Source organism: Synchiropus splendidus, chromosome 5 (genome assembly GCF_027744825.2).
Source record: "Synchiropus splendidus isolate RoL2022-P1 chromosome 5, RoL_Sspl_1.0, whole genome shotgun sequence".
Taxonomy (NCBI): domain Eukaryota; kingdom Metazoa; phylum Chordata; class Actinopteri; order Syngnathiformes; family Callionymidae; genus Synchiropus; species Synchiropus splendidus.
Genome location: NC_071338.1, coordinates 6,418,442 through 6,430,439, shown reverse-complemented (window position 1 = coordinate 6,430,439; position 11,998 = coordinate 6,418,442). Strand labels below are relative to the sequence as shown.

Below are 11,998 nucleotides of genomic sequence, written 5' to 3'. Positions count from 1 at the left end.
GACAGATGTTCACCTGTGTCGGAAATGTAGATTGAGGAAGAGGTCCCATGTGATCTGTCGATTCAATAAAGCAACTAGAGACAGTGTTCTCAACACCATCATGAAAAGTGTTCTGTCAGAAACTAACATCTCCATGAAGTCACTGACATGGAAATTAAATTCTGCAATGGGAACGTGGACGTGAGAACCTAGTGATTTGGCCGTGCAGCAGCTGGACTGAGCTCCTCATCCCAGACCACTGTATGATTCGGGTCACCCGCACATTTAAAAACGTGCATAGAAAGGACCTACCCCGATGGAGACGTTATACAGACATGTCAGCAGAAGCACAGGTCAATACTCACTTACCAGCTGTTGTCAGACCACCGTACATTTGCTGAAGGTCAAGCAGGCACACACACTGAGGCTGTTACAGCTGTGGTAGTGATCTAGAGAATGTAAGTGTGTTGACTTGCTGAACTGCATTTATTAAAACACGTCTGTCACATCTTCACAGATTTTTAATATTAACACATTGGAAAGTATAGAAATTATCTGGGAGAGAACTCCAAGAGTGGGACAAGTTCTTCTAATCATCCTGGGAAGCGCCCTTCAAACTTGAGCGTTGTTTCTTCTGCTCCTTCTGGCCCATTGCTCGGTACAAATTTTTGCGAATCTCCCTCTGTCGCTTCGCCTTCTCCATCTCATCTCGTTCCTTCCGCTGAAGAAACTCCTTATGCTTGGCTCGTTGAGCCGTCTTAGCCTTCTTCACCTTGTAGTTGTGGACGGTGCTCAGCGCACGGAGCAGTGCTGCCACCTATCGGATCCAAAACAAGTAGTATTGATGTCGAGAAGGACAGCGAGTGAGGGGCCAAAATTCGCTGGCGATCAGTAACATAAACACTGAACACTCATTTACATGGTACTCATTAAAGTCTACTGAAACAATCTATACAACACACAACCTGTTTGCAATGTGTATAGAAATGATTCAGAACTGAAAATAGACCAACTGATGATTGGAATTGTGAAGTGTCATTAAATAACTAACTTGATCGATAATGATATGTTACATGAAGACGTGCTCACCTTCCGCTCCTGAGGCTCTCGGATGACACTGGGCCTCTGCAGGTCTCTAGGAGTTTTTCCTTTGGCCTGATGCAGCTTGGGCTTGCTCTTGAAAGGCAGAGCCTTCTGCAGCTCTTTGGGGATGTGCAGGCGGTTGAACTGTCTTGGGGCTCGAACAATGGGCTAAAAACAACCACACGCATAAACAAGTTAGGATGTGCACGTTATAAACGCATGTACTATTAAAAAAAAAGATTATGTATCTTGATTTGTTTTCAAAATAAGCTAGTGAAGGAAAATACACTATTGTTTATTTTGTGCAAGGCTTCACTCACATGATGAGCAGATTGTCTCGGTGTGGTGAAGAAAAACACTGAAATATACTGAAATCCCTGCACAGTAGAGTATCAGTGGTTGATGATTATGTATTCCCATGTACTGCACTGGAACGGTTATGTTGTTTTGCATGTGAAGGGCACCTGCCCAGGTCAGACTGGGTGATAACCAACCAGGTATCTGTATATGTAAATCAAATCATTGTTAAGTAAGACACTAGAAGGTTTAGGTTTAAAATTTGGAATTGATCACATTCTAAATGCACTGGAGGCAAAATTTGAGTCATGCTTGATAGTAAAAATAGTAACATTGTTATATTTGCAGTAAATTATTTACTAACTGATCCTGATGCCTAACTTGTCTTAGACTTGATCCTGCCTGGAGAGCTGCACCTCAGCGCAGGGGGTGCGCTTCTCACCACCGGTGATTCTGCGCAAGACACCGGAAACCATGTGTACAGCGCGACTCCACACATGCATGATAAATGCAGAGCAGTAAAGCATTGCTGTCAGGTCAGACAACATTGTTCAAAAACGACTATGGAAACTCCCTGAACACTGAGGTGTGCTGCTGCACTGCAGGAGACGCGGTCTCGCGATTTGTGCGGGTGTTTGACAACTGCGCTGTTCCAACTGCAGTGATCTCTCAGCTGTGCAGCTGTCTGCATAAGGAGAACAACGAGGATTTTTCTCAAGTTACTGAAGATTTCCAGAATAGTCATTGATCAATTTTTGACATCTGGATCAATACTTCACTGTCTAAAATCTTCTCGATCCTAAGTTATTTTTCTCACTTCGTTCAACTTGTTGAGAGAGCAGCGTGGATAAATTAAGACAGTCCGTATGACGCAGCTTGTATTTTTTGTAAACTAAACATGATGACACTCTTTCACGTCTACTTTTGGCTTTAAAACGCCACATTCAGTTACAACCGTGGCGGAGGTGAGTCAACAGTTAATATCAGAGGTGACGATGACTTGTAGTGAAGCTAAGGTAGTCAAGCTGATGGCGGTAAATCGGTTCACCACCCTAGTGTCGGCCAGCTGATGACGACTTCCTTGAGACCTGCTGCCAGCTATTTTGCCCACAGCGCCGCCAGCTAAGAAGAAAATAAAGGACATCGCCTGAGGCGCAGAGGTGCGAGGCTGCACAGTAGGGGGCAAATTGGATTCAGGCCACGCGAGAGAAAATCTGCAGCGTGAAAAGCCCCTAAATGCAAAACAAAATGGAGGAAGAGCCAGGTACAGGCAGGCTAGACTAGGTTCTAGAACTGGTTCTAGTAGAACCACAAGTTAGGCAAGTGACTCAGCAGAGATCTGTATCAATAGGGCTTCCCCCAAGACTTTCTTAGACTCACGTTTTAGTATTAAAATTCTATAAACCTTCTCCTACCTTATATAAAGAGTCAGTGTTGGGTTTGTTGCGGATGCCCAGGTCATGCTTGAGCTGTCCAAGCGTCCTCATGCCGGACCAGTTGTCCTTCTGACTGACAGGCAGCAGCAGAGAAGTGACTGGGTTGTACAGCTGAGGGACAGAGACTGGGAGCCAGGACCTCAGGAACACAATATCTGTGGAGAAACGGGCAAGATATATAGTACTTCTGTGGTCAATAACCAGAGTCTGATGGCCAGGATCTCACCGCTCATGAGCAGACGGTCCTCAAACGTGGCTCTGTAAGACCCTGGTGGATTTGACAGAGCCTTCTTTATCTGACCTCGGACCCCTGACACAGTTCTTAAAGAGGCTCCTTCAAACTTTGCAACCTCAAGAACAGTGTTAAACATTCCCTGGAATAGCAGAAATATTGGTCTGAGTATTGCTTCATGTCAAGGGAATAAAGCTCTGTAACATAAATATTTTTTTTCAAAAACAAAATTATATACAGTGGTACCTCGGTTCTCGACCACAATCTGTTCCAGACGGCCGTTCGAGAAGATAATTGTTCCAAATCTGAATCGATTTTTCCCATTACAATTAAAGGAAAAAGAAATAATGCTTAAAATAGTCTTTTGTAGGAGTGAATGTAGAGTGTCTGCTGCATGTGCGCTGTTCCTCTATGTGTGTGGCCGCTGCATGTGGGAGGGGTTGCCGAGTGAGTGACGTCTCTCCAGAAGTGAAGAGGTGCCCGGTGCGTGTCCAGCTCTGAATGTACGGTTCTGTGCAGTTTGGCTGTGACAAAGTCATAAACCAAGTCACGCCCTGTCCCAGACTCCCCTCATCCCTGTCCCAGCTCCAGCCCACAACAGGACATCAAACCCTGGAGTGAGCGCTCCAGCCTCGGAGGTGTGGAGAGTGAGCATCTCCCCTGTGACACTCTACCACGGTCCAGTGTGGAGACAGGGAAGGTTTCACACCTCAATATGAAGAAAAAACAGTCAGTAAATGTAGCTAACGGGACACGTCTGCATACAGAGGCTGTGTTATACACAATAACAAAGCGCGTCGTGGATCAGCTGATCGGTCCACGCACGCTATGTTTTTTCCGGCGAAAACCGAGGTAGCACTGTATTTGAGGAAAGAGATATCTCTAACAGTTCGAATGTAGAGTCAGTGAAAACTAATGAGTTCTTTACCTTAATGAAGCATGTGTTCTTAAAGATCTTGTACGGATAACCGATCAGTTTAAGTTTCTTCACTACAGTCACAGATTTGTCCAGATCAAGGACGACTCCCGTAGCCGCAATACGGAAATTAGCCTGCTGAGAAAAGGAAGAAGTGAAAAGGTCTGACCAATTTAAGTCATTTCCTTGTGGTGATTTGAGAACAGGGTGGTAATACATACACCAAATCAGAGTCCAGATGGACAATGGATACTTACTTTCACTCCTGCCACTGACTGCAGAGCCAGGAAGCCAGTACCTTGTGGTGTGATTGGACCTAGAGACAAGACAAAGTTAAAGAAATCAGAGGGCTAAATAATTATACATTTAGGTTCAGAGAAATACAATAAAAAAATAATATTGCTAAGAAAACAATCTTGAAAAAAAAAAACTGTATGGAATATTAAACATACCAAGGCATTAAGAATCAGGAACCAGAACGGAAAAACATGAAGAGATGAACCAGCTGATCAAAGCGATGTTCACACTAATAAGACAGTGTAAGGTTTCTCCAGACTTCAGACAGAGACATGCTCATGTCTGGGATGCTGAACCATCAAAAATAGGGAACTCATGTTATGTTGAAATAACAACATCGCAGTTAACAACCGCTGTTGTTAACAGTTGTTCAAATTTCAAGATTTATGTTGTATAGTAAATATTAAATCATTTTTGCCTCAAATGATGCGGAACACAAGTGTATTTTTTATTCTCATTCTGAAATATATACCAAATATAAACTCTTAAAGCATTAACGTTGCAATCATTTAGAGTTGCCATCGCAGGGCCTTAACTTATGAGACTGATCTAACAGAAAGCTGTGACAAGAGCATAATGTATGAAGGTTCCATCTGAGAATATGGCAATATTGTGGGTTTCCTCAGAAGCAATTCTCACCCCAGATAGAAGCTCCACAGTGCATGTGCTGTGGTGTGTATTTGAGTAGGCGATGGCGTCCGTTGTGGTCCTCTATGTGGTACAGAGGTATGGTCTGGAACCGACGCCAACCCAAAGACAGGATGAGGGGGTCGCGTGTTTTCAAGATCCGTTGGTACCAGCGGTGCTTCTTGAGTCTCATCTATCAAACAGAAATAACACTCCATGATGTGCTCTACACCACACTAAGAGTCTGATAAAAACCTTGATCGATTGTAAGTATCATAAAACTTAAAGGGAAGGCTTTTGAACGTCTACCAATGGGTGTTTTTTAAATATCAGTGGATTCACGGTCCAAGACATTTGAGGCTTGGTGTGCACCTTGGTTTAATAAGGTGTTTTCTGTAAATTTGTCTCAGTTAAATGGAATAGAACTAAAATCTACTTCTTAAGCGCCTGATATCGCCTTCCATGAGCTGTGATAATAAGCAAGTTTTAGCTTTATATGTGGTTTAACACCTCTAAACAACAGGCAAAACCACTGAAAAGGCTGTTGCAGAGATGTGTCTCATCACCTTCTATGAAACAATTGCAAGTTCAACCATACCTGCAGGTATCCCACAGTGCCCTCACTGGATCCCAGGCCTCCAAGGATGATGGGGTAGTGTGGGTCAAAGTTGGTGACAAACTCACAGGGTAGAGAGGAGATTTCTATTCTGACATACATGCCAGGTCTGTACCCTTCATACTGGACTCTGGTCTCATCATCAACGTCCATGAATTCAGATCGATTGAGCTGCCAATGAAATACAAAGCTGGAGTACTCTGCAGGACGGACTTCATTTATGTGACACGACACAAGTTACCTCGGCTTGCTTGTGCATCTCGTCCTTCAGATCGTCGAAGTAAGTGGCATCTCCATCGTCGTACTCTGCGTTGAATCTCTCCTTCAGTCTGCGTTTCTTTTCCATGCGCATGTTTTTCTGAGCTTCATCGTCATCAACCTTCAGCTGATTGTTTTCTCCTTCTTTATCATTGTCATCACCCTCGTCTTCACTGTTCTGCTGACCATCACAAAATTATTGAGTCACTAGAGTCACTGCATGGTAACTTTTGTCTCTGCTTACATACTGACTCTTCTGCGAAATGAACACTGAAAGGACAATAACACTAATTGTGTAATAAAGGACATCTAATCGTATCTAAAACTGTCAGCAGTTGCTCAGAATCATACTTATTATCCTGTTTCATGACTGTGGGTTTGTCAAGGCACCTAACCTGTTGAGACAACTTGTACAGATCTTTCATAGAATGGGCCAACGGTACTGTAGCTATGCATATGGTAATGAACTCTACAATGGGATGTAATAACTGTGACCATGCGCATCCTGACTGGACAACAAAGGCCCAAAACAAGTTAAGAAATTATTCATGGCAAATGTTGGTGAGCAGGTGTAGTAAGAGATCGCTCATGAAAACAAAACTGGAAAGACATACCTCGGCCTGTTCTGGTGTTTGGCCCTTGTGCACTTCCCCAGTTTCCAGATCTTCAAAATCTCCATACATCTCCTCTTTAATAAAGAACACTCGTGAATCTCTCCCATCACTCAACACCATTTCTCATTTCAGCCACCATCATTGATACATGGAGCTGTGTGGTCAGGATAGAAGAATTTTCCTGAACTCACCGTCCTCTTTCAGCAAAGTGGCTGCATCTTGACTTTCGTCCCACTTTCCTGTCACAAAGCAGTTTCTGATGGAGTTCAGCATCTGACGCGACAACACAACGGAACTCTCAAGTCTCATATTAAAGCAAACAATACAAGTCAACCTTACCTCTTCATCGTCCCAGTTATGGGATGTATTCAGGTGAAAGCGAGAGCAATCCAGAGCATTTGATTGGTTAGCTTTACTTTTTTGAGGGCGGCTCACTCTAAACAGTCCTCCCAACTCCTCATCCTCCTCCTCTTCTTCATCCTTCTCCTCAACGACTGAAAACACCAATAACATAAAACCTGTTATGCTCAAGTTTGCAAACGTGTTTAGCCATTTGTTGACCTGTTTCCTATATGGGTCATTTGTTCTGCGAGTTATGAAAGTCGTTGTGGTTTGTAATGGTCTTAGGGAAAAAAAAAATAATGATTTTGTTATTAATTTCATTACTTGACTATTACTAGTCTGGTTGACCTGAGTCAAAGTACTTGCTAATTTGGTAATTTGCTATGACACCTTTAGAATTTGATCATGAAATATCTTTTGTGTTTCAAACGGTGTGGCTACATTATATAGACAAACCGATACACATCGATTTTTTTTGAAAAGGAAAGAGAGAAAGAAGAACAGAGAATGTGTTCAAAACTCATCATCATATTAATATTTAGTAGTCCAGCACACAGCAGAATGCATGGGATGTCCAAAATCTTTTCCACCAGTGTATGTTTAGGTGTAAACAATGTCTGAAAGTAAATCTAGTGTTTTCTAAAACAATGTACAGATTATCAACATGACTGACAGTCGAACACAAGCCTTCAATCAAGATTAGTAATATAGTATATCCATTCTCCAAATGTTGACACACACTATGAAGTAGTAATTTAGAAGCAGGACTAAAAAAATAACGTGCATACGCTGCACATTAAATGAGAGCACATATTTTAGCTACATGGCTGACTTGGCTTTAGTTCCCCTGAGAGACTGGATGTGCAAACAGTCAAGACTGAAAAAAGTCTTGACAACAGACACAAAATCATCTTGTACCTGAACCATAAACCAGTTTGCGCAGATTTGGAGTCGCTTCTTGCTGTCTGTGAAATGCATCCGATGCTTTCTGTAGAAGACCCTCCTTCCAGCGCAGAGCCCCTGTGCACATCGACATTCATTCAATTTTTTTAATTTTTGGCTCTTTTCAATGGTCCATTTTCTTTCCAACATTTAGAAATATTCTTTATTGAGAGCATATTTTTAGGTATCGTTAAAGAGTAATAAACATTCACTCAACGCCAGCCCACATAAAAAACCAAAAGCCAGTTTACACATGCATCACATGGATGAGGACCAATACAGAGAGCTAAAAAGAACCAAGAAGAACGGATAGATAGGAAAACATCATGTTAGGTTTGATAACCACAGGATCTGTTTACCTGTCTCTTCTCCCTCATCCTCACTGTCATTCTCAGAGGGCTGCATCCCACCATCATTCTCTTCCTCTGAACCTTCTTCTCTGTCTTCATCATCATCATCATCATCATCATCACTTTCAACAGATGAGTGTCCAGAATCCGCTGTCCTGTCTTCCACCTCATCTCCACTCATCTCCAAGTCGTCCTCACTGTCAGCAAACACAGGTACCTCAGCGGTCACATCCCCGTCTTCTGACTTCCCCAACTTCTGCTTCTTCAGTGGAGGATTTCCAGAATTTCTTCGAGCTTCTTTGATGAAAGCAGAGATGTTCTCATCACAGCTGTCCTCGTTTTCATCCTCCCCTTCATCATCCTCTTCCTCATCACTGGTGCCACCCTCCTCCTCATTGAAGACAACCTTCCTCCTCCTGCGCTGGGACTTCTCATCCCAAACCAGCTCCTCTTGATGTCCAGCATTCAGTTCATCAATGTTGCTAGAGTCTAAAGTAGCCGATCCACTGAACAGAGACACTTTACTAGCAGCCATCTTGGCATCCAGGGTGGCATGTGTGTCAATGAGAGACTGCACCAGCTCAGTCGTGGGTCGGACCTCCTCCTGTCGAGAGAAACTTAAAAGTTAGTTTGGGAAAGTGTGTTTCTAATACACCACTGTGTTTGTTAACATTAATTTGTGTTTTCAGTTTTGTCTACGTCATCTACGGCTTGTACACAAGTATACAGATACTTGTCAGAAGCCACTTTGACAGCGCAATATCATCAATATCATCAACCTTGCAATTGACCTGGGTTTTCAACGGGTCGGGTCAGATTGATGAGAGGGAGAGTCTAGACTGTTAGTATAAGGATCATCAATTCAGACAAAAATGTAGTAGAAACATGGACCCACAACACATCCTAGACTGTTGATGCGATTCATCCTTCCTCGCACATTGTTGAATGCGATTTTATGACCAGACATAATGGCAGAGCAAAAGACAAAGATAAAGCATTTGGACCACCCACCCACACCCTCTCACGCACCTGGAGTTTATTGACATGATTGGCAGGAAGGTCTATGTAGACGGCATCTTTATCATAGACTACCCCTCCCACTCCAGCCATTGGTGCATAAAGTAAGCGCTCCTTCTCGTTCAGCGCCCTTTTCTTCTGAGCATCTGGTAAAGGACACGGGTCTGGCAGAAAGTTCACATCAGCCACCTGGAAGTCTCCCACACCTGTGAAGATGAAAGAAAATCCCCTTAAAAATGCCTTGAGCCACCTGCAGTGCAGATGCCAATGTGCTTACCTGGAATGTGGACTTGGCACTTGTTTTTTAAATATGTGCCTCGTAGGTAGCCATAGAGGGACACTGTGCGGTCACATTTGGGGTCTGTCCTCAGTTTTTCAGGGTCAGTCAAATCTTCCATACTGTTTAGAACAAACAGGGTTGAGAAGAAGCTGATGAACAAGAACTCAAAATATAAAACAGCAGTGTGTCTGCTGACTCAGATGGTCCCGTCGATGTGTTTGTCTAGGTTTGTCACTCACCGGTCAGCCAGAACGTAAGGATGGGAGGTCTGCCACACCAGTGGACGAAATTTCATGACCGAGATGAAGCGGCCTAGATTCTTCACTTCCTGAGTCTGGTACTCGCCGTACACCATCCCAGACAGATAGAAGAGCTTGGCTCCCTGTAACATACAGCATTGCTGTCTTCAGTCTCAATGAATGCTTCAATTTCCTTCTCAGGTAGGTTGAACGAGGGACTTCAAAACCAACATTATCAGATTTCCCCAACATACCTGGTAGACCTCGGTCCAGAAGCGGTGTTTCATGTTCTTCTTGGTCTTCCTCAGCGCCTTGTTGTTTTTGAAAGCATCCAGGTGAGTCAGCACTCCCATGATACGCGGAAAGCCGTGGACCTGGCAGATGTTGAGGAACTCAAATGTCTCCATTTCAAAGCCAAAGCTGGCATCAATCAGCATCAGAACCTGGAGAGAGGAGTAATGCAGTTTAATATTTACACAAACAATAGGGGGACACTGTAATGTCAGATCGTAAAAGAGATTGTTTGCTTTGCTAGAGAGAAAAGGTCATTACACGATTAAAAAAAAAAAAAAAACAATTTAGACAATCTTACCAGGTCCGCCACTTTAGCGAGGTCAATCATTGTATTTATGTCATTGTTACACTCCATGAACGTGAGGCGTCGTTTCTTCCCTGAAACGTGAGGAAAGGAGAGCGGTTTAGAGAGTCTGCATCACGGTAAATACATAGGCGTCACAGCCTTTGCCAGTGATCTTACCTGACACGATGGTTACTGGGCCACAGATGTCACCAAGCTTTTGCCTGGTGAAGTTTTTGATGAGACACCGGATCAGAGTACTTTTTCCAACCTTAGGAGGTCCCATAACAACAATCATCACAGGCGGAGGTTCTAGAGGGGTCCGGTCCACAAGAGGGATGTGATGCTTTTTGGCCTTTATATCTTGGGACCTATGGACGAATAGACCAGAATGTAAATACGCATCTGTTTCATGCGCATCATTACTACTCGGATGCAGCTTTTTGCTGTATGTTCGAGCTGAACATTTCAGGGGGACAGGCAAAATTGTTTGTTGTTGTCGTTTGTCATTCTAAAAAAAAAGACTATTCTAAATCCTCCAGAACCAATAGGCGGCAATGGTAGCATTGTAGATGACCACAGTAGGACACTAGAAGACTACATATTGAGCATGAAAAGCTACGACAAATAATTGAAACCACAAACTATCGAGTGTGACCTCAACTCTGACAAGACACATTTAGGTACAACACAACCAATGTTAACCGCGTTGTGTGTGTCTATGTATATAATGCTAAATACGCAATACCTTGGTCGCAGACTGTAGCCCTACATTAACCTAGGTTAAAAACAGAAGACATCATACATCCTGTCTGGAGGTGATGGTGGAGCTGGACTTACCTGTGGAAAGTTTTGGCCATGCGAACAGCAGACTGGACTGCAAAAGCTTTGGGGTTGCGTTTGCGCTCATCTTCCTCTGTGGAGGCTCCCTGCTTTCTCAATTTTTTCCTCTCTGCCTTTGGTCCACTGTGCCTCTGCTGATGCGGCCTCGGTTTCTTAACCTTCCCATCCATTTTTTCTACAGGAATACAACATATTTAATTGTGTACCAGACACGAGTGCTGATCTTCCAAATATATATGTAGAATTTTAATTTCTGTTGACGTTTGTCTTCATCGCACAGGGTTAATTTGTGAACCAAAGGATCAAATTAAAATTTCCTTCACATTGCTGAATTGACGTTCCAAGTAGTTCCAAAATATGGAGAGATATAGATTAAAGACATTGAAATTCAATTCAAAAACACTGATTAATATACTCAGTTTCCGGCTACATAAATACCAGGTATAAACTTGACGCACACGAATTTAAAATATATTCGATCGTCGTGCGTATTTCAAAGAAATATACTTTTTTTGGCTGTTTTTAATAAGCATTTATTACTTCATCAACCGGGCATTTTGTTTAACTACAGACCAAAACTCGTCGCCAGACAGAGCACAGCAACAAAAACACAGTCAATACGTGACCATACAAGTACTGATGTTAGGAAGAAAATACGGTCGGCAGCAAAACATCTAAAACATGCACAATTATTTATCTTGACTTGTATTACCTGGATCAAAAGTCTACAAATGTGCAAGTCTGGCCAGTGAATCCTCACGTGTGTGTCGTAAACTCCAACCCGGAAATGCAACATGGGTTACTCGGGTTGAAACAAAATCAGGAAAGGTTCCGCTCAAGTTTTCTTCTTGGCAAGACAGCGTCTGAAAATTACATACGTAGATTCCGTTATTATTATTATTATTAAAATTAATTTCGCATTTAATACTATTGAGGGATAGTGTGGTATTTAACCCGCCAGTATTACTATAGGTGTTTTGCCCATAATAACGATGAAAAGGATATGTTAACAAATGTACATGGTCCCAAAAACAAAAATCGTAATCCAACACA

At 42.8% G+C, this 11,998-nt stretch overlaps 1 protein-coding gene across 4 annotated transcripts; it reads right to left on the bottom strand.

Annotated features, from left to right (window-relative positions):
* Window positions 1-190: 190 nt before the first annotated feature.
* bms1 (BMS1 ribosome biogenesis factor) lies at window positions 191-11,791 on the bottom strand. 4 transcript variants are annotated; one of them, XM_053865350.1, is made up of 22 exons: window positions 11,658-11,791; window positions 10,943-11,120; window positions 10,283-10,473; window positions 10,118-10,197; window positions 9,780-9,968; window positions 9,526-9,668; window positions 9,284-9,405; window positions 9,019-9,212; window positions 7,999-8,593; window positions 7,616-7,717; window positions 6,695-6,849; window positions 6,547-6,628; window positions 6,356-6,429; window positions 5,725-5,922; window positions 5,466-5,654; window positions 4,880-5,060; window positions 4,201-4,259; window positions 3,956-4,078; window positions 3,022-3,169; window positions 2,775-2,950; window positions 1,069-1,230; window positions 191-796 (listed from the first exon to the last, which is right to left on the bottom strand). In XM_053865350.1, exons 2-22 carry the CDS (start codon window positions 11,113-11,115, stop codon window positions 569-571), a joined length of 3,564 nt encoding a protein of 1,187 aa, XP_053721325.1. In that variant the 5' UTR covers window positions 11,116-11,120; window positions 11,658-11,791; the 3' UTR covers window positions 191-568. The 4 variants fall into 4 exon arrangements, with proteins under 4 accessions (XP_053721325.1, XP_053721324.1, XP_053721327.1 ...); XM_053865349.1 differs by having other exon boundaries at window positions 195-796; window positions 3,956-4,081; XM_053865352.1 differs by having other exon boundaries at window positions 200-796; window positions 5,725-5,919.
* Window positions 11,792-11,998: the final 207 nt, after the last annotated feature.

Coding starts and splice junctions, on each gene's coding strand:
- bms1 (XM_053865349.1), bottom strand. CDS start 11,115: ATGGATGGGAAGGTTAAGAAACCGAGGCCGCATCAGCAGAGGCACAGT. Junction 9,406..9,525: donor CCTTACGTTCTGGCTGACCG/GTGAGTGACAAA, acceptor TGTTCTAAACAG/TATGGAAGATTTGACTGACC. Junction 1,231..2,774: donor ACACTGACTCTTTATATAAG/GTAGGAGAAGGT, acceptor GGTTGTTTTTAG/CCCATTGTTCGAGCCCCAAG.